The following is a 19,352-nucleotide window of genomic DNA, read 5'->3' as shown; positions in this document are numbered from 1 at the left end:
CAAGGGGCTGAGAGCGGGCCGCAGGCGCCCCGGCGGGACGCGAGGCGAGGCGAGGCGAGGCCCGGGAATGAATGGACGGGCGGGCGGGGAGGGCCCGCAGGACCACCAACACTCACTGAAGAAGACTCGGTACTCGAGGGTGAAGGGCGCGGCGCGCTCCTCGCTGCTGAAGCCGCTCATGATGCCGGAGAAAGGCGCCGCCGCCGCCGCCACGGAGCCAGCAGCCCGCACGCCGCGCCGACTGACTGGGAGAGCCCTCCGCGCCTGCGCACTCCTAGCCCCGGACTGCCGAGCGGCGCCGGGAGCGGCCTTTAACGCGGCCGCCCCGGGTGTCTCCCCCGCCCCCGCCCGGCCCACCTCGTGCGCAGGCGCACTCCGCCCGGCCCGCGCGTCCTTGAGCCCCAGCCCCGCCCCTCGGGCTCCACCTCCGCAGCCCCGCCCCTCGGGCTCCACCTCCGCAGCCCCGCCCCTCGGGCTCCACCTCCGCAGCCCCGCCCCTCGGGCTCCACCTCCGCAGCCCCGCCCCGGGCTCCCAGGCTGGGCCACGCGGCCGGCCGCCGGTTTTTGGCTGTTCTTTAGCCCGCGAACTTTGGGGGCTGTGGCCGAGGACAGTAAAAGCTCAGGTTCTCAGTTTGGACCAGCTAGGATCTGGCCACGGCCCTCTCCCCCACCACGCACTCTGGAAATTCACCTTTGGCTCTCACACACCCTTCCCTGCAGAGCGATTATCTCAAAAGTCGTTTATACGTAACCCACCCGCTTTCCCCGACCGGCCCTGCCTGCGGTTGGTGGTAATAGTGTGTATTTACGTTTCTCTAATCCGTTTAAGCAAAGCTGAAGCATATGACTGACACCTGCCGTGGCCACCAGCCAAGGACCAGTTCCACCGCTTTCTAAGGCTGTGACCTCGGTCAGAGCGCTGCGAACCTCTCTGACTCAGTTTCTCATCTGGAAATGGAGATGGTCATAGGAACTATTTCGTGAGTGTTGGGATGATTCACGGAGTGGGCACACCCCAGGAGCTGGAGGGAGAGCCTGGCTCCTAGTAGATGCTCGGGAAGCACAACCTGTCACCCACTGTCCCAGGAGCAGGGCTCACTCCCCCCGCCTTGCCCGGCCCACCCCAGGTCCTGGGGACTTAGATGGAAGCCTTGGAAAAGCTCAGGCTTGAACTCTGAGTCCCTTGAGGACATTTTTCTCAGGCAGAAGTTCTTGGGAGCTTATTTTTCTACTTCTGTTCCAATTTATCAGGCCAGACCTCAAAAGCTAAAGTCTGATTGAAGGTGGTGGGTAGATATTTGCATCCATTACATACCCAATCCTATATGTTTTAAAGAAAAAAAAGTATATTTCAAAATCCTAATTACAAATTAAGAAATGATTATTCACATTTCAAAGAATGCTAGATTTATTTAAATTTTTTGCTGGCCTGGGTTTCTCATAATGTGCCTTAAAAACATTTTGATTTAAACTTTGTTTTCTGCAAAACAATGCCTATTATGTAAAATGAGATGCTCCCTTTATTAAATAAAAACCTAGTAAGATAATTCTAATTAGTTAGAAAGTGCCCCTCCCTTGTCACCATCCAGACTCCCATTAATTTTCAGAAGGCCATGACTCGCTGACCTTTTGAACACTGCACCGCACTGTTTTACCAGTAGTTAGAACACAGGGTAGGAAAAAAAAGGAGCAGTAGTTTAGTCAGTAACACAACGTATTGTTGAAAATTAAGAGTCTCCGCAGAGGGAATACTAAACAGGATAACTTCTGAGACTTTTTGAGGGGACTTTCTTTTCATTGAACTGCTCTGTTCTCTGCCTTTGGGCAGATGAAACTAGTTTTCTTGGAAAAATCCCAATTCTCATCTGTGACTGACTTATGGACAGACAGAAATGATGCAATAGTGTGCCACATGTACTTTCCCTTTGCCTCCTGCCAGCTCAGAGCAAGAGAGTAAAGTTTTCCTGACCTCTGTACTTAGGCACTTACTTTTGTATCATTGAAAGTGTTCAGAGAGCCAATCGGTACCAACTCCAATGAAATGCCATGCCCTGGCTTTACTGGGGCACCAGTCAGTGCTTTGTAACTTTCCCTTGTGGAAAAGGGTGCTGACCTCCACCGGCCCAAGAGACCTTGTTCTGCTTCTCATGTCTCCCTGGGGCTTAGCACAGGACCCGGCCTAGAACAGATGTTCAATGAATCTTTGCTGGACCGATGGGTAGAGAAATTAATGAAGGGAGGGGGGGGGAATACCTTCTTAAGTATACTAGTTTAACAAAGGATATACTCAGCTGTTCTCAAACACTATCCCTCTTGCTCTGTAACCAAATCCAATGGCACTTTTCAGTCCACATCCTATCCTCTTGCTGGGCTGACTCTGCTGGATACCTCCAGTTTCCTGATGCTCTCTCCACTTTGGCTTGTGATTGCATTCTCTTCTGACATTCCTCCTGCTTCTCTGGCCACTCATTAATCATTCTCCCCCTTAGCCTGCCCTCCATCTCTTCATCTTAATCATCATTGTCTTTTATTTTATTATTTTATTATTTTTTAACCCCCACCTGAGGACATGCTTAGAGACAGAGGAAGGGGGAGGGAGAGAGAGAGACATTGATGTGAGAGAAACATCGATCTGTTGCCTTCTATATACATGCCCCAACCAGGGGTCCAACCCACAACCCAGGTGTGTGCCCTGACCAGGAATCAAACCCACAGCCTTTGGGTGTATGGGAAAATGCTCAACCAACTGAGCCACTCTGGCCAGGCCATCATTGTCTTTCTTACTTCTCACGTTCTCTCTTTCTAGAGATACTCTGTCCCTAAGTTATCCCACGTATATATTTGGTGTCAACTAAGACCTATAGGTCCTATATTATGAAAACTTTCAAACACTAAGTATTATTTAACACTTATTGTGACCATGCTCTGTGCTAGGTGATAGGGATCTGGAACTGAGAAAGACATAGTCCTGGCCTTCACAGAACTCATAATCTGAAGGGAAGACAGACTTCAACAAATAATTACAATCAACTTGGGTAAGTAGAGGAATAGAGGAAGTATAAGATATTGAATTATAGGAGCAGAGAACCTCTTCAAGGAAGCAACCTTTACCTGTGACCTGAAGGCTGAGAAGGGATTAACAAGGCAAAGAGGACAAGACAGAAGCCAGAAATGGACTATTAAGAGATGACACCGGAGATGTGGTCAGGGTTAAATAGTGGAGGACCTTGGAAGGCTTCATACGGGGTTTGAACTTTTTCATAAGAGCAACAGGAAACCTAAGAAGGGTTTTAGCAGGAATGTGCCATGATCAAAATTGCTTCAAAAAGCGACTCTGTTCGCAGCTTGGGGCCTGGACTGAGGTTTAGCAATACCAGAGGCAGGGAGAACAGGGAGCAGACTCCTGCAGTGGCCCCCGTGAGATGATGGTGGTGCCCTGGATTTGAGTGGCTAAAGAGAAGACTGTGTACAGAGCAATACTCAAGATAGAATTAATGGAACCGCTCATTGGTTGCACAAAGTAAAAGATGAAGGAGATGGATTTTCGGATGATTTCTAGGTTTCTGGCTGCAGCAACCTGTTGATGGTTTGTCATTTACTGAGGTAGTTTGGTTGGGACAGAGAGTGAAACAAATTATGACTTTTATCAGTCTACTTCCTTGATCATAAGTATTCATTTATCCCCCTTTGGCATGAAAAAATACACTCACTCTCCCTACAAAAAGTGATATCCCAAAATCTCAACCAATCATGACATCAGGGTCAAAGTTTAATTTCTCATGATAGTATCTGCATTATGTCACGATATGGCTTCTCTTGATACAGAGACTTAAAATCTTAAAGAGAAACTAATGTTGCCTCGGCCGGTGTTGCTCAGTGGTTAGAGCATTGGCCGCACACGGAAGGGTCGCAGGTTTGATTCCGGGTGAAGGGCATGTACCTGAGTTGCAGGTTTGATCCCCAGCCCTGGTTGGGGTGCCTGTGGGAGGTAACCAATCAATGTGTCTCTCTCACAGTGATGTGTCTCTTTCTCTCTCATCTCTCTCCCTCCCTCCCCCTTCCCTTCCACTCTCTCTAAAAATCAGTAGAAAGAGTATCCTTGGTGAGGAATAACAACAACCAGAAAAAGAAATCAATGCTATCTACTGCCCCCCACACATCTATACCTATCATCTAATATGAAATGGTTGGACAAGAACAGAATAAACACTGAAATAAACACTCTTATTAATAAGAAGAAAGAATGGGGGGGCACATACCATCACTGGTTCTTAGAATTCCAAAATCCTGTTGGACGTAAGAAACATTTCTCAAGTAAGTTCCCAGGAGTAACCAAGTTGCTGTTCTTTATAGTTTGTGACTTTACTCTCTGGAAGGTCCTATTCCATTATCCTTCTTGGTCACATCTGGAAAAAGACACTCCTTGGGGGCTAAGCTTCTTTCAGCTTCCTTTCTGTCCACAGCAATTTGGGAGCCCAAAAGTTGTCCTCTATCATGATCCTTCAACCCAAGCAGTTGTGTCTTGGCTCTACAACTCTCTAAAACTTGGTAAGCATTTTACCTGATTCTAGTCAGTTCCATGTGCCTATCAACACACCTATAATTCTTTCAAGACATGTCCTTCTAGCAAAATTGAACTATCAAGGTAACCTGAACTATCAAGGCTCCATAGGAGAGCATGCCCTTAGTCTATTTTCCCTGAACCATTCTATCCAACAAAGAATGTTCTGGGGAGCCACTGCTCATGCCCTTGATCTGGTCTCTGTCCCAAGGCTGTTTTAACATGAGACTTAATCAGCTTTGTGACTCAAAGCTTTTCTCAATTTTTATCCTTTATTGGTTAGAGATGAACAATAGTTGCATCTTTCGACCCTGTCAGTCCTAGAATTTCTGATTCTCTCTTCCCTTTCATTCCTCCTAACAAAACAGTCCATTCTTCTCTAAGCTTCTCTGTTTCTTGTAGTATTCTATCAAAAGCAGCCAAAAGCATCCCGGGCACACTAGTAACAATCTGTTTCCCAACCTCTTTGCCTAAAATCACAAACTACTTGGTATATTATTTGCTTTCCAAATGATCATATAATGGAGAAAATCTTATAGAAATTATAGGGGTGGGGAGAGACTAAACTTCAAATTGAGATGCCCAGTGTGTGGTTAGATAGGCCTGGAACTCAAAAGAGAAAAGAAATTTGACCGAAGTCATTGATTTGGACAATTTAAGTCATAGAAGAAATATACTAATAATTTTAAAAAGCAGAGAACCTAGAGCAGAACTCTGAGGACTTTCAATATTCCAGGGAAGGGTCACAGGAGAAGCACCCATGAAGGGGGTCTGAGAAGGAATCCACAGAGGCAGGAGATAAAACAGGACACTGCGGTGTCTTGGAAGCCAGGGGAAGAGGGAATTTTAAGAAGAAAGGCTGATCAACCCCCTGATAGGCAGCTACCTTCTGGACTTCTCTGCTTGGCTGGCATCTCATAGTTACCAGGCTAAAAAAAGAAAAATGAGCTCACCCTTTTTCCCCTTGAGTCCTCTATCTCAGCGGTGCCACCACTGCCCAGTCAGCCAAGCTGGAAGTTCCAGGCTCCTCCTGGTTAACCTCTGCAGCAGCCCCTGGTGGTTGCCCACCCCACAGCTGTTCACACTCCTTTTCTCCTTCCCAACAGGACTCCTGCCCCGATGCATCTACCCACCGCTGCACGGCCATGTGCTTCAGGGAATTTGGTGCTATCTCAGCCCCAGGGGAGGGTCCGATAAATCTAAGTTAATCATGGTGCTTCCATTCCCCTTTCCTATAACTGGTTTGGCTGTGGGTATGTGACACAATTCTGGCCAAGGTTATGTAAGGGAAAGTGTGAGAGAAGCTTCTGGGAAAGGTTCTCTTGCTTCTGTGAGACACACACTGGAAGAGGCCATGCTTTTTCCTTTTGTGGACATTGTCATAGTATTTGCCAACCCCAGCTGTCTTATAACCTGGAGGAGAGGTAGCCTGTAGGTAATAGTGATAAACCTACAATTAAGATGCCAAGTGGAAAATTATGTGAATTATTATCTCACATGACTTTGCTGTTATGTTTAAGCCAGTTTGATTCAGAATACTCTGTTTCTTGCAGCTGAAAAACATGGACTTAACTTCCCAGCAGTCTTTACTCCCCCCCGCCAGATTAATTTGATTAAAGATGGACTCTGATTCAAGGAATGGGTCTTGATTACTCTAAATCAATCGTTGAAATCCCAGCCCATTAACTGTTCTAGAACCTCATTGAAAAACATGGGATTTCTCTAGCCACAGGGTTTGGTTCAGAAATGAATACCTGACCTAATTTGAACCAATAAGTTTGCTAACTCCTGAGAAGTTACTTTGTTCTCTTAGGAGAAAGTCATGGGAAAAGATATTTCCTCTCTCTTTCTCTCTCTTTCTCTCTCTCTCTCAATGCAAACAAGAAAGCTCTGATTGCTGGTAGCTGCATTCTGCACCATGAAGGAAGCCAGCCTGAGGATGAAGTTCACATTGCTGATGGCAGAGCAGAGGAACAGAGACAACCTGGGCCCTTGATGACATTGTTGAGCCAGTGGATCAACCAATCCTTTGCACTTATTATTCTGTGAACCAATATATCCCTTTAATTTGGGCTGGTTTGGGTCAGCTTTCTGTTAATGGCAACTAAAAGCATCCTAGATGATGACCCATCCTCCCACAACCTACCAGTCACAAGGTAATATTGCATGGATCTCTCAAACATCTCTTGAACATGTCACCCCTCCTTCATCTCTACAGCCTTAGCCAATTCTGGGATTTCTCACCTGGATTCCCACGAATAACTCCTACCTCACTGACCTCCAGTTCCATTTCCCTCCAAGTCATTCCCTGCCTGCCACCAGTGTGAACTTCAACAGATGAAGAGCTGAGTGCATCAGGTCCCTGCTTCAAACCCTCCTCTTTACCTGGTTGTCCCTAGCTCAGTCTTTAAGACTTATTTCAAGGTTTTATGGCAACACTTTCCTGACACCCCTCTGGCTGTTCCATTGGTTATTGGGCCAACCATGATACCACGTCAAGAAAGTACATTATGATTTTTTTCTTTCTCTCTCTGCCCACTGGGCTGTGGGGAGTTCCCCCATGTTCTCAGACTCAACAGACACTAAGTTTGTTGAGCGTACACATGGCAGAATTAAGTTTTGTCTAACCTGTCACACTTAAAAGAGGGGAGCTAACCAACTAGGTACTTTGGTTTAGTGTCAAGAACACTGGACTGCAACCCACAAAGCCTGAAATTTTGTTTTAATTTCACCACTTACAAGCATTGGGGATGTCAAGGAAATGCCTGACTTCTCCACAACTCAGTTTCCCATCTGTGAAGTGGGAATACTGTAGTTACGTCGGTGGTAACACAGCCTACTGTCTACCTGTTTTGCCTGGAAACTTTTTATTCAGAGGGAAGATGCAAAAGGGGGAAAATTTTTAATGCGACAGAAAGTAGAAAGTAAACACCAAGTCTTTCACGAGGAATTTACTTTCCATAATTTATAGCATAGGTAACAGAATCATTTTCCAAAGGCATGGACTAGGGGAGAGTAAATGGGGTGGTTATGGTCATTGGAGGTGGCTTCAAAAGACCCCCAGATAGCACTCGGAATGAACAAAATACACTATGCAAAATGCTCTTCCTTGGGGCAGGAAAATAGAGCCGGAGGCATGGATCCGTGGAACAGACTGACGGATCCCAGAGGGGTGGGGGTGAGGAGGACTGGATAAAGGGGGGGGGAGAGATCAGCCAAGGAGCATATACGCATGACCCCTGGACGCAGGCAACAGCGCCGTGAAGGCCAGGGCCGGGGGGATGCTGGGCGGAGGTGGGCAAAGGGGGGGAAATGGGGGACATCTGGGATAGTGTCAACAATTTTAAAAAACAACATAAATGTAGATCGCTCAGTCACTGAAACAGCTTGGCTTTGGCTGTTCTAACCTCTCTGCCGAGAGGGAGACAGAGCAGGGTGGGGAAAGATTGCTCCTCAAACAGAGAGTGATTTAACACCACCGCTGGCTATGTGACAAACTAATTTGCCCAAATCACTAAGCTTGGGTTTTTCCACCCACATTAATTTGTTTGCTTGCACATGACAACAGCAGCATTTGTTGGTGACAGGATTCAAAGGCCTGGGCATTGCTACTAGCGAGAGAACACAACTCAAGGCAGGACACCACAGCCAGCGCGCAGCTTGCGCCCCATCGGTGACCACATGCAGAGGCATCGAAAGGATCTCTTTCAGCCTGCGGCTCGGTGCAGTGTTGGATCAAACTAAATTTACACTTTTTACTTAAACTTCTGGTATTCTTTCCATCTCAAATCTTTGGAAGGCACTGAATGTGATGGAAATGTGGTCTTGTGGCCAAAACAGCAGTCTGGAGCCTGTGGTCGTCTGGTTTTATTTTTAGGATTAAAGGGGGACCTCCATCAAGCCTCTTTCTTTTATTCTGAACTTCAGTTTCCCAAATATAAGAAGGAGGATCCATAGCAGCTGGGGCGGGGGGGGGGGGCAAAAACCTGGCTTCCTAGTCAGATGGACCAAGATTTGAATCTCAGCTTCAGCGCCTCCTGGTTATATGACCTCTGATAAGTTACTTAACTTCTCTGAGCCTTGGTTTTCCATCTATAATATGGGAATAATAATAAATACCTGCTTATTTCACTCATTCAACAGACATTTATTGAGTGCCTCCTGTGTAGCAGGCAGTGTCCTAGATCCGAGTCCACAGAAGTGAGTAAAATAGACATAGCCCCTGTCCTCATGGAGCTTATGATCTGTTGTGAGAAATAAAGCTCTTAGGACTGTGCCTGGCTTTCAACAAGAACTTTATAAATGTTTTGATTTGGCCAGAAACATAATTATTGAAATTCAGCACCATATTAATATGCATTAATTCCTTTTTCATTGATCTCCCTCGTTTCTTAGGGCCTTTGCACATGATGTTCTCTCGGGGTTGTTTTTTCCTCAGCAATTCACATGGCTCCCTCCTTCACTTCATCGCACCTGTACGCAGATGTCACCTCCTCAGAGGGGCCCTTTCTAACCACCTATGAAAATACCCTCCCATGCTCTAGCCGGTTTGGCTCAGTGGTTAGACAGTCGGCCCACGGACTGAAGAGTCCTGGGTTCAATTCCGGCCAAGGACACATACCTTGGTTGCAGGCTTGATCCCTGGGCCTGGTCTGGGCACATGCAGGAAGCAACCAATCCATGTGTCTCTCTCACATTGATCTCTCTCCCCCTTCCACTCACTCTGAAACAGCAATGGAAAAAATATCCTCAGATGAAGATTAAAAAAAGAAATCCTCCCAGTTCTATCACATTCTATCCTCTTATCTTACCTTAAATCCATTCTTGAAGGGTTTAAAAATCATCTATTAGTGCCAAGTTCCTCTTTGGTTTAGGGCAAAGTTTTGTACTAAAGTGTCTACAATATAATCATTTTATTTATTTATTTATTTTTATTTTTATTTTTATTTTTTAAAATATATATTTATAATCATAATTTTAAAAGATAGATTTGAAAGCACTTTACAACAAAAGATGGAGAATGACCAATAAGCATATGAAAATATGCCCCACATCACTAGTCATTGGGAAAATTTTTAAAAGATTGATACTACTAAGTGTTGGCAAGGACAACTAGAACCCTCATACACTGCTGATGGCAATGGAAAATGATAAAACAACTTTGGAAAACACTTTAGAAGTTTCTTGCAGTTAAACTATACACTACCGTATGGTCAGTAAACCCACTCTTAGGTATTTGCCCAAGAGAACTGAAATATACATATACTTGTATATGAATGCTCACAGCAGCATTATTTATAAATTCATAAATTTATAACAACTATTAAACATCCAAATGTCTACCAACTAATGAATGGACAAACATGCAGTATATCCACATGATGGACTATTACTCAGCAATGAAAGGAACCAACTACTGATACACTGTAACGTGGACGACTCTCCCAGACTCGAGCTCCGACTCCGGCTACACGCCGTGTGGCTCTATGTATACGACATTCCAAGGTCCGAGGGGTAGTTATCTGGGACCAGGAGTGGGGGGACAGGGTCGACTACAGATTAGCACAGGGAATTTGGGAGGCGGTGCTGGAAATATCTTGAGTGTGATGGTGGTTACACAATTGTATCCAATAACTAAAACTTATCAAAACATACACTAAGCCCAGTCGGCATGGCTTAGTGATTGAGCATCAACCTAGGATCCAGGAGGTCGAGGTTCGATTCCTGGTTGGGACACGTGGCCAGGTTGCAGGCTGGATCCCCGTGGTGGGGGAACAGGAGACAGTCAATCAATGACTCTCTCTCATAATTGATGTTTCTGTCTCTCTCTCCCTCTCTTTTCCTCTCTCTGAAATCAATGAAAAAAAAGACACTAAGATGAGTGAATTTTATTATATGCAAATTATCCCTTAATACAGTTGCTAAAACATTTTAAACATATAGATAGTTATGCATAAAGAATGACTGTATATTTATCTCTTGTGGTGGGATTGGGTGCTTTTTATTTTTGTTTCTTCGCTTATTTAAATTTTGTAAAATTTCCATAATGATTATTTTGTGCTTCTGTAAAGAGAGAAAAAACAACAATAAAATGCCATAAACATAAATAATTGGGTTAGTCAACAAGGAATCTATCATTGAGTCAACATTGTTTGCTTGTAATGAAGCCCATTTGGTTCACCCCCTTCTCATCTATCTTTCCTCAGTGGCACTTCTGAGGGGTGAGCTGAGGAAATGGATGCAAAAAGGTACAGAGCTTAATAGCAATGCTTTGTCCGTCCAGTTCTCGGTTTGGCTCTCGCCTTGACTTTTGGATGAATACACAGTAGGCTAATGATGGGGGGCTCCCATCCTACTTTGCCAACCCCGCCCTTTATTCCAACCCAAATCAACTCACGCGTCCTCCAGGCCCCAAGAGAAAGTCCTCAGCATAGGGCTGGGCAGATTGTGGTTTGTGGGGTCCAGGCCCAGCGCCCGTCTCCAGCTCGCGTTGGTCTGTTGAGTGTTGCATGGTCTTGGTGAAGTCAAGAGGCCATTCATCAGCGGAGACCCATGATTAGCACCACCTCTCAAGCTGCACATGGCAGGACAGGACATGGAGTCCCTCCAAGAGCCCCTCTGGGGAGGGGGTACTCAGTGTCAACAGGCCTCTGGTCCTGTTCCTCCATCCTCCATCCAATTCATCTTCTGACTTTCCACCCCTGAGAGGGCAGTCACCTTAGGAGACCTGACTAGCTGGTAGGCAGAGGATGGCATGCCTGGAGAAGTCCGCACTGCTTGTCCCTGCATGCCTGGGGTAGCCGGACAAGGCCTCTGACAGGGCCCAGGTATCAGGACACAGGAGCCTGGTGAAGGTAATAAAGCGACACTTATAAAAATAGCTTCATAAAATATCCAGTGGAGAGAACATAACAATTTTCCAGCCACTTTAGTTAAGAAGTAAAACCCAGTAGGAGCTCAGAGCAGCTGGGGTGGGCATGGGAGGGAGACAATCATAGCGTCCCTTCGACTCTGCTTTGTCACCCGTAAAGGCTAAGGTGGGAGAAATCCCGGTTCCCAACCTGGGGTCTCTGTCCTCAGGGTTCACACAGGCACCATTTTCAGGAACTTAAAACTCCAGCATCTTAAAACTCCACACATTATTCATAATAGTCAAAAGGTGGAATCCATCCAAATGTCCATTGACAGATGAACGTGTTAGTGGCGGAAAAAAATGGCGCCAGGCGTTAACCTCGGTGCAGCAACTTCAGTTCTTGAGTTCTCGCTAAGAGAAGACTTCAGAGCCAAAACTCAAATTATAAGAGAAAGTTTATTTATAAAGTCACAGAGGTAGAAGAAGTAAGTGGTAGAAATGGGCTCAGGAAAGAAGTTACAGCAAAAGAAGGTCCCCACGGATTGGTTGGCACCAGGCGAGAGGGTCATTAGCCACTGCAGCAGTTGATGTCAGCCGCGGCGTGGCTCCCGCTCTGGCTGGTTTTGCTGCTTTTCTGGGCCTGGAACCGAAACGCAGCTGAGGCCTCGATGTCATCTCCAGGGGTTAATACCTAAGGGAATGGCTGTGCAAGGGCTTGCAAGTTTTGCCTGTTGCTAGGCCCCTGAGGCTCTAGGCCCTGGCGACTCTCTGCCCCTGGCCCATTGTTCCTGCTCTGCTTGTGCCTGTCTAACTGCCTACAAGTGGATTAACAAAACGGGATCTATTCAGCCTTAAAAAGGAACAAAGGACTGATACCTGCTACAGTAGGCATGAACCTTGAAGACGTTATGCTGAGTGAAAGATCAGTCACAAAAGACAAGTACTGGATGACTCCTTTTGTATGAGGTGCCTGGAGTAGCCAAATTCACAGAGATGGAAAGTAGAGTGGTGGCTGCCAGGGGCTAGGAGGAATGGGGAGCTGTTGAATGGGTACAGAGTTGCAGCTGGGGATGTTAAAAAAAGTTCTGGAAACCGTGGTGATGGTTACACAATGATGTGAAGGCACTTAATGCCCTGAACTGTACCCTTCAAAATCACTAAAATAGCAAATTTTATGACGTGTATATTTTACAACATACACAAAAAAACAAACCCTCCACAGGTGCCCACAGGGCCTCATCCCCTTATAAAAGCATCGAGTCACGCCTGTTACCATTCAGATCAAATCTCTAAATGGGCAGACATAGCCTTTGATTGCTTTTTATAAAGACATAAAAGTAACAGCAAAATGTATCCATTATGACCTAGTACAGTTTTCTTGGCAGGCACTATCTTTCAAAGCATGGCATCTTTGGGGGGACATATAACAAAGGGGCATTGATGGAAAAGTTGGCTTGGGTGAGGGTCCTGATCCCCCCCCCCGCCCCCCCCCCGGAGAGGCTGTGAGTCTGTGGTTGGGGAAGCCATGCTAAAGGAGAGACACACAGTGACCAGACAGTGCCTCTGGACAGATTCCCCCCACAGGACAAGCACAGGTTTGAGATGGCCCTTTCTCGGGCCTATTTTTAGAGCCTGGAGTCAGTTATTTACAGTAACTAGCCTATGTGACACGTAAGTGGCCTATGTGACGCATAACATTGATACAGGACCAAAAATGGGGGCCCAAACACGCACTAGTTAATGAGGGACAGGATAGCACACCCTCTCCTGAGACCCTCATCCATCACCCCAGACATCTGGACTGGGTGGGGACATGAAGGACCTCAGTATCTTGGCTCCCTGCTCAACACATGGGTCTAGAGATACTGTACACTGAGCGGTTAAGGCCGGATATTAAAAGAGTCAACACAGTAGACTCATTTCTCAGGCCAAGAGCTTGAGGGTGGGATGCTGGATCCACAAGCATTCCGGTTCACCGTTAGGCAGAAAACCTTTGTGGGAATTTCCAGCTTTCCTCCCCGCTATCCCCAATCCACCCTCCTTGAGAGGCAGGATGCAGCATAGGAGGAAAACACCAGGAGAGAAATTCTAACCCAAACCCGGCCCCTCTGTGGCCTGCGCCCTTGGCCCCTTTGAGCGACAGTTACTTTGTTTATGAAATGGCAACAACAATATCTCCGCCTCCCTCATTTGTATGAATCAAAGGAGACAGTGTCTGGGGACTTGCTTGAGAAGGGATTACACAATTGTTTAGGAATTTTCTTCTGCCCCTATATATGGAATAAACAAGGTTAAGTCATTGTGTGTAAATTAAGGAAACAGTCAAAGCCTCAGAGTCCAATTCTCTGCCCTGGAAATGTTCTTTTTTTATTCATTAAAATTCTAGCCACACTGTGTTTTCTATAGAAATGAGGGGGAATGTCCAGTTAGCTGCAGGTTATTGGGGCCCTGCGGGGATCACCGAGGCAATCCCATTTCCTCCCATCTCCTAGAGAGAAGCCTTGTTTTTTCAAAGTGATGCAGGCGTGTGGGTGAGAGTCGGAGTATACAAGGGACCTCCTGGTCCCCAACCTTTTTTAGGGTCCCAGTTATCCATGTTGGGGAGGGATTTAGTGTTTGTCCTCTAGGAGGCCCCAAAGGGCACACCAGCTTCGGTTTGCCAAATTCTTCCGACCATTCCCAGGAGGGAACAGGGGAAAAGGGCCTTGGGAAGGCTTTGTGCTTGCAACTCCAGCAAGCAGATGTGTTTCCAAAGGCAGAAAGGGGGCACTGTGCTTTCCCTTCCTCCTGTCCATGAATAAATAAACCGACATCTCCATGTGGCCTTGCAGCTAGCTGCCTGTCACACTGTAAGTTCTTGCCTGTGGCTGGGTGATGGTGGTGGGCCCCCTATGAGGAGAGGAGGGAAGACAGAACCCCCACCCTACCCCTATTCCCCCACAGGGCTCAGACCCAGAGGACCTGCAGGTAGTGATGCAGGCTGTTCAGGGCACACTCTATGGCTGCTCAGGCGTGAAGTCCTGTTGTACTTTGGGGAGAAGTGAATGGCCTTGGACACCAGCAAGACACCAAACAGAGCTGGCAGGAGGGGCATACCATGTTTTCCCAGGAAGGAATCAAGGGGATTGGTTTCAGTAACACAGGAGGGACCCCAGGACATGGACACAAAGCATCCAAAGTACAGGCCAGCCTTGCTTTTGGCTTCTTTCCAGCAGCCTAATTAGCATTTATACATTTCACTATGCTCCACCTTCACAGGCCCTTGTGGAGACAGCTGGAGATGGTAAGATCATAGGGGCACTGGGTCAGCCATGCTCCTGAGAGATTTCCAGCTGAGAGACTGGGCTAGCCACGGCTCTCCAGGCCTCAGTTTCCCATCTGTAGAAGGGAGCTAGGAAAGCCTCTGCCCAAAGTGTTGTGAGACTTCAACGAGATGAAGTTCATGACGTCTACCATGCAGAAGGGTTTTGGGGAGACTTAGCTCCTCCTCCCCTCTCCTCCTGTGCCTGTAGAGGAGATATCACAGGAAGCTGCCCACTGCCTTGTATTTGAGAGGGAGGCACCTATTCAAAACCACACCAGGCTGCTATCACATCCAGGTCTCACATGTCCAGTCCCGGCCCTCAGAGTCAGGGTCTGCCCACTCTATACCACTCAAATATCCTAGGCTGGTTTGATGAGAGGCAGAGGGGAGCAGCCAGGGCCCTCCTCAGCCAAGCCATGGTGTGCCACCCAGCCAGTGAGCAGCCGGAGACAGCCAGGCCTGGGGGCTCCCGCTGCTGGGGCCCAACTCTGAGGGCAGGCTGGAGTCACTGGGCTGCCCCTCCACCAAGACCCGTGTATGCAGGAGCCCGCAGGGCCCTTCTGAGTAGGCTCCTTGTGGCTTCCCCCACTGCAGTGGGCAGAGCTGGGCATGGAAGGTGGCCTGGAAGCCAGGGCAGAAGTTCTGGTTGAAGTAGCCATAGATGATGGGGTTGGTACTGCGGTGAAGACCAGCCAGTGGGCTAAGGGAAAGGAGTGACAGTGACCAGGTGCAGCTGCGGATCCCTGAGCTGCCCATAGTCGATGCACCCGAGCGGGGGCCTGGAAGGTGTGAAGGGTGCCACCACGATCAGCATGTGCACCACCCTGGCCTGGCACTGGGGCCCCCGCCTGCCCTCAGCGGCTGCCTCCTCACCCACTTAACTGGGACCAGGGCTTGACAAGCATGTGGACGTTGTGGGCATACATGACCACAAGGAGGAGTGTCAGGATGCCGGTTAGATGTGCGAGACAGCAGGGTGGTGTGGACCTGGCCCATGACCTTCTCAGGCCAGGCCTCCCAGCACGAGTAGAGTGGGTAGGAGCAGCTGTGGGCATCCACCATGGAGCAGTGCCCCTCCCTCAGGACAGTCAGTGTGACAGCTGAGGGGCACAGGATGAGCAGGGCCAGGGCCCAGATGACTACGTTGGTGACCGGCACCTTCTGCAGGGTCAGCTTCTCACGGAAAGGGTGCTCGTCTCAAGGTACTGGAATCTGTGCAAGGGAGGAAGGAGAAGCAGGGGGCTAGGTGGGTCCCAGTCATTCCCAGGTGAGCGCTAACTCTGGCTAAGGACTGGCAGGTATGTGCACTTATTCATCATCACAGCTTAGTGTCAAAGAACAGCTCTGATGGCAATTAGGTGAGTTTGTAAGCAAACTGGTTTCTCACCTGTGAGGAGTCAGCTCCCAGTCTCAGTAGCCAAGGAACAAAAAGGGAAAAGAATTTTCAGGAGAGTGTGGGGGAGGGGAATGCAGGCTGCGTGGGAAACATGAATCCTGTTTGCACCCTTGGGGGGTGAACTGCTTGCTGGCCAGCAGCAGAGCCGTCAGTCTGTGCATTCTGTCCTTGAGTAGGCATGTCAAAGAAAACAATTTTTAGCTAGTTATGGATTCTCCAGGAAACCTTGGGAACCTACACTGCAGGCTGTCCCTATGTCATCTTGGCCAGTGTCCTTCCAACAGTGCCTTCAATATTAGAACAAGTCTGTGCCATTTCATCAATTGAACAGCTCAGCATCGATCATTGTCACACTCTTAATTGAGAGTTGAGGAAACTGGGATTCAGAGGTGTGCAGCAACTGGCTCAGGGTCACATAGCTAGCAGGCAGCTAGGCCCGGCCTGGAAACCAGACTTGTCTTGCTGCACTAAGCCGTGGAAACGAGCAGCTACAAACCCTCACTGTGCATTAAAACCTCCTGAAGCATTCTAAGAAACACCTGTGCCCAGTTTCCTGGCCAAAGATGTCAATCTAATTAGTCTGAGAAGGTCACATGGCTATTTAGGGACTGAACCTGCACCAGAACACAGGCCTAGAGCCGACTCCCAGCCAAGTGCTCTTTCTACTTCACCAAACTGTGGCAAGCCCTCTGCCTGGCCACCGCTCCCCTGCCTGACACCACTTCCTTCCTCTCCCATGGCCTGTCTCTAGCCTTGCTGTCTCGGTCTGTATGACTTTGACCTACCGGTTTTATAGCATCACACACTTAAGAAATTGCCAGAGAACAAATAATTCTTAAAGCATCTAGTACTAGCTATAGTAAAATATCAGTTAGTGGATGGTGGAGAATCCGGGGGCAGACCAGAAAGTCTTCCAGGAGGAGATAAGAAATTGAAGACTAGCCCGGCCCGGCGTGGCTCAGCAGTTGAGCGTCGACCTAGGATCCAGGCGATCGGGGTTCGATTCCCGGTCAGGGCACATGCCTGGGTTGCGGGCTAGGCAGCCAATGAATGACTCTATCATCATTGATGTCTCTCTCTCTCTCTCTCCCTTCCTCTCTCTGAAATCAATAAAGATATATTTATAAAAAATAATAATAATAATTGGTTTGTTTGAGGATCCAAATAAGATTTCTGTTTCTATTATCTATTATTATGTTGACAAACCACTCCAAAATGCAATGGTGCAGCACTGGGGCTTGGCGATCTGGGCGGTCCTTCCGCAGGTCTCTCTGGCGGTCACTCGTGCAGCTGTGGTTACCTGACGGCTCAAGATGAGCTGCTTCATGTGGCCGGTGTTTAGTGCTGGATAATGGCTGGGTCTCGGTTGTCCTCTGCATGGCCTCTCACCCTCCAGGAGGCTAGGCTGGACTTCAGCGCTTGGTGGTCCCAGGGTTCCAAGACAGCAAGAGGAGCTACAGGCTTCTCCAGACCTGGGCTCCAGAATTTTCACATCATCATTTAGGCCACATTCTGTGGGCCAAGGCAAGTCACGAAGTCAGCCTGATTCAAGCAAGGGGAGAAATAGTTTCCACATCTTGATAGGAGAAATAGAAACATTGCATTGCACAAGGTATGTGGACACAGGGAATGTGATGCATTGAGGTTCATTATTATAAAATCTACCACCATCTCCACATTGGATTTGGTCGATGTGGCTCTTAAGTCTCTTTCAGTGTCCAGGTTCTCCTTCTGTCTCCAGCCCACCTCCCCACTACAATTTATTTGTCATATAAATGACTGGGTCATTTGTAGTTTCTCCCAGACTGGATTTTGTTGATCGCTTCCTCATGATGTCATTTTACAAGTTCTATTCCCTGTCCCCCGTATTTCCTGTCATTGATAGTTAGATCTGGAGACTTGATCAAATTGTCTGGTGGTCTCTCATTTTTGATGCTAAGCTTGATCAGTGGGCTCAGGAGATGTCCGCCTGGTCCCTCCATTGGCGAGTTCCCCATCAGCTTTTCAGCAGCAGCCACTAAAGGTTATTGCCTAGACCCCTCACTGAATCTCAAATACAACCCAGACTCTTCACTGCATGGTCTAATTCCTGCTGGCACCTCTGTAGTGCCTCCAACACTCTCCCCATTAGGTTGTGGCTGCCTTGTGGTGGCTCCTACACACTCTCACTTTTTCAGCCCCAAGGTCTTCATCTCTTCCTATTCCTTCTGCCTCTTTCCCTCTTTCAGCTCCCAGCTTAAATGTGGTCTCCTCAGAGAAGACTGACCTGATCGTTTTATTTTATTTTATTTATTATTTATTTATTTTTAAATATATCTTTTATTGATTTCAGAGAGGAAGGGGAGAGAGGGAGAGAGAGAGAGAGAGAGAGAGAGAGAGAGAGAGAGACATTAATGATGAGAGAGTCATTGATCGGCTGCCTCCTGCACACCCCCTACTGTGGATCAAGACTGCAACCCGGGCATGTGCCCTGACCGGGAATCAAACCACAATCTCCTGGATCCCAGGTCGATGCTCAACTGCTGAGTCACAACCGGCCGGGCCTGATCGTTTTATTAAAGTAGGTGCCCACTATCATCTCTCATAGCATCCTATGTATTGTCTTCTATCTGTCAATATTTTATTTGTTTTCATGTCGTTTCCCCCGCCCTTGAAAGTCAACTCCTGGAGAGCAGGATCGTCCCTGTCTTGTTGGCAGCCATATATTCCCAGCATCTCATCAGTACCTGCCCACGGTAAATGGTTCAGCAGATGATTGCTGACTGAATAAATACTTGTTCAAAGGGGAAAAGGAAGAAAAGGTGAATCCTGACACCAGATGCCAGGATCCTGCTTGAAGCTGGCGCTGCTGGCGCTGGAAGGCCTTCTCCAGGGTCCTCCTGAAAGATCCCTCATCACAGTCTGTTGGGAGCCTGTCCCCAGGAAGCTCTGCCCTGCTGAACCTCAAAAAAATCAACTCTGGATCAGTCTCCATGACCCGGGGAAATCTGTGGGTGTGGATGGGTAGAGGAAATTGCCAGAAACTGCCTGGCTAGACTCCAGTCTGTCTGTTTCCTTGCTGCCTTTCCCTCGACCTGAGAACGGCTTGGTGAGCTCACATTCCAGTCTGTCTGGGAGTAACCTGCTCCACACGTAGGCCGGTTTCCAGCATTGTAGACTGACCCTTTCTTGAGGAGGAAAATCTTCCTACTCCTGGCAACTCCCCTGGGCTGGGGAGAGATGGAGTGGAGGTAGGAGG

At 47.8% G+C, this 19,352-nt stretch overlaps 2 protein-coding genes across 3 annotated transcripts in view; both read right to left on the bottom strand.

Annotated features, from left to right (window-relative positions):
* PPA1 (inorganic pyrophosphatase 1) overlaps positions 1-360 on the bottom strand; it is a 31,368-nt gene extending 31,008 nt beyond the window's left edge. For both annotated transcript variants that reach the window (XM_081158454.1, XM_081158455.1), the window contains exon 1: positions 117-360. In XM_081158454.1, coding sequence (XP_081014580.1) covers positions 117-180 — 64 coding nt within the window. In that variant the 5' untranslated portion in view covers positions 181-360. The remainder of the gene's footprint in view (positions 1-116) is intronic.
* Positions 361-15,077: 14,717 nt separating this feature from the next.
* On the bottom strand, positions 15,078-17,441 carry NPFFR1 (neuropeptide FF receptor 1; the record flags this gene model as incomplete). The annotated part of the gene is given in 6 exon segments (XM_081158683.1): positions 15,078-15,188; positions 15,190-15,401; positions 15,404-15,433; positions 15,436-15,553; positions 15,643-15,914; positions 17,321-17,441. Coding segments are annotated over 6 exon segments (864 nt in total).
* Positions 17,442-19,352: the final 1,911 nt, after the last annotated feature.

The sequence above is a fragment of the Miniopterus schreibersii genome, assembly GCF_964146895.1.
Source record: "Miniopterus schreibersii genome assembly, chromosome: 14".
In the NCBI taxonomy this organism is placed as follows: domain Eukaryota; kingdom Metazoa; phylum Chordata; class Mammalia; order Chiroptera; family Miniopteridae; genus Miniopterus; species Miniopterus schreibersii.
The sequence above is the reverse complement of the archived record's forward strand: the minus strand, read 5'-3'. Positions and strand labels throughout refer to the sequence as shown.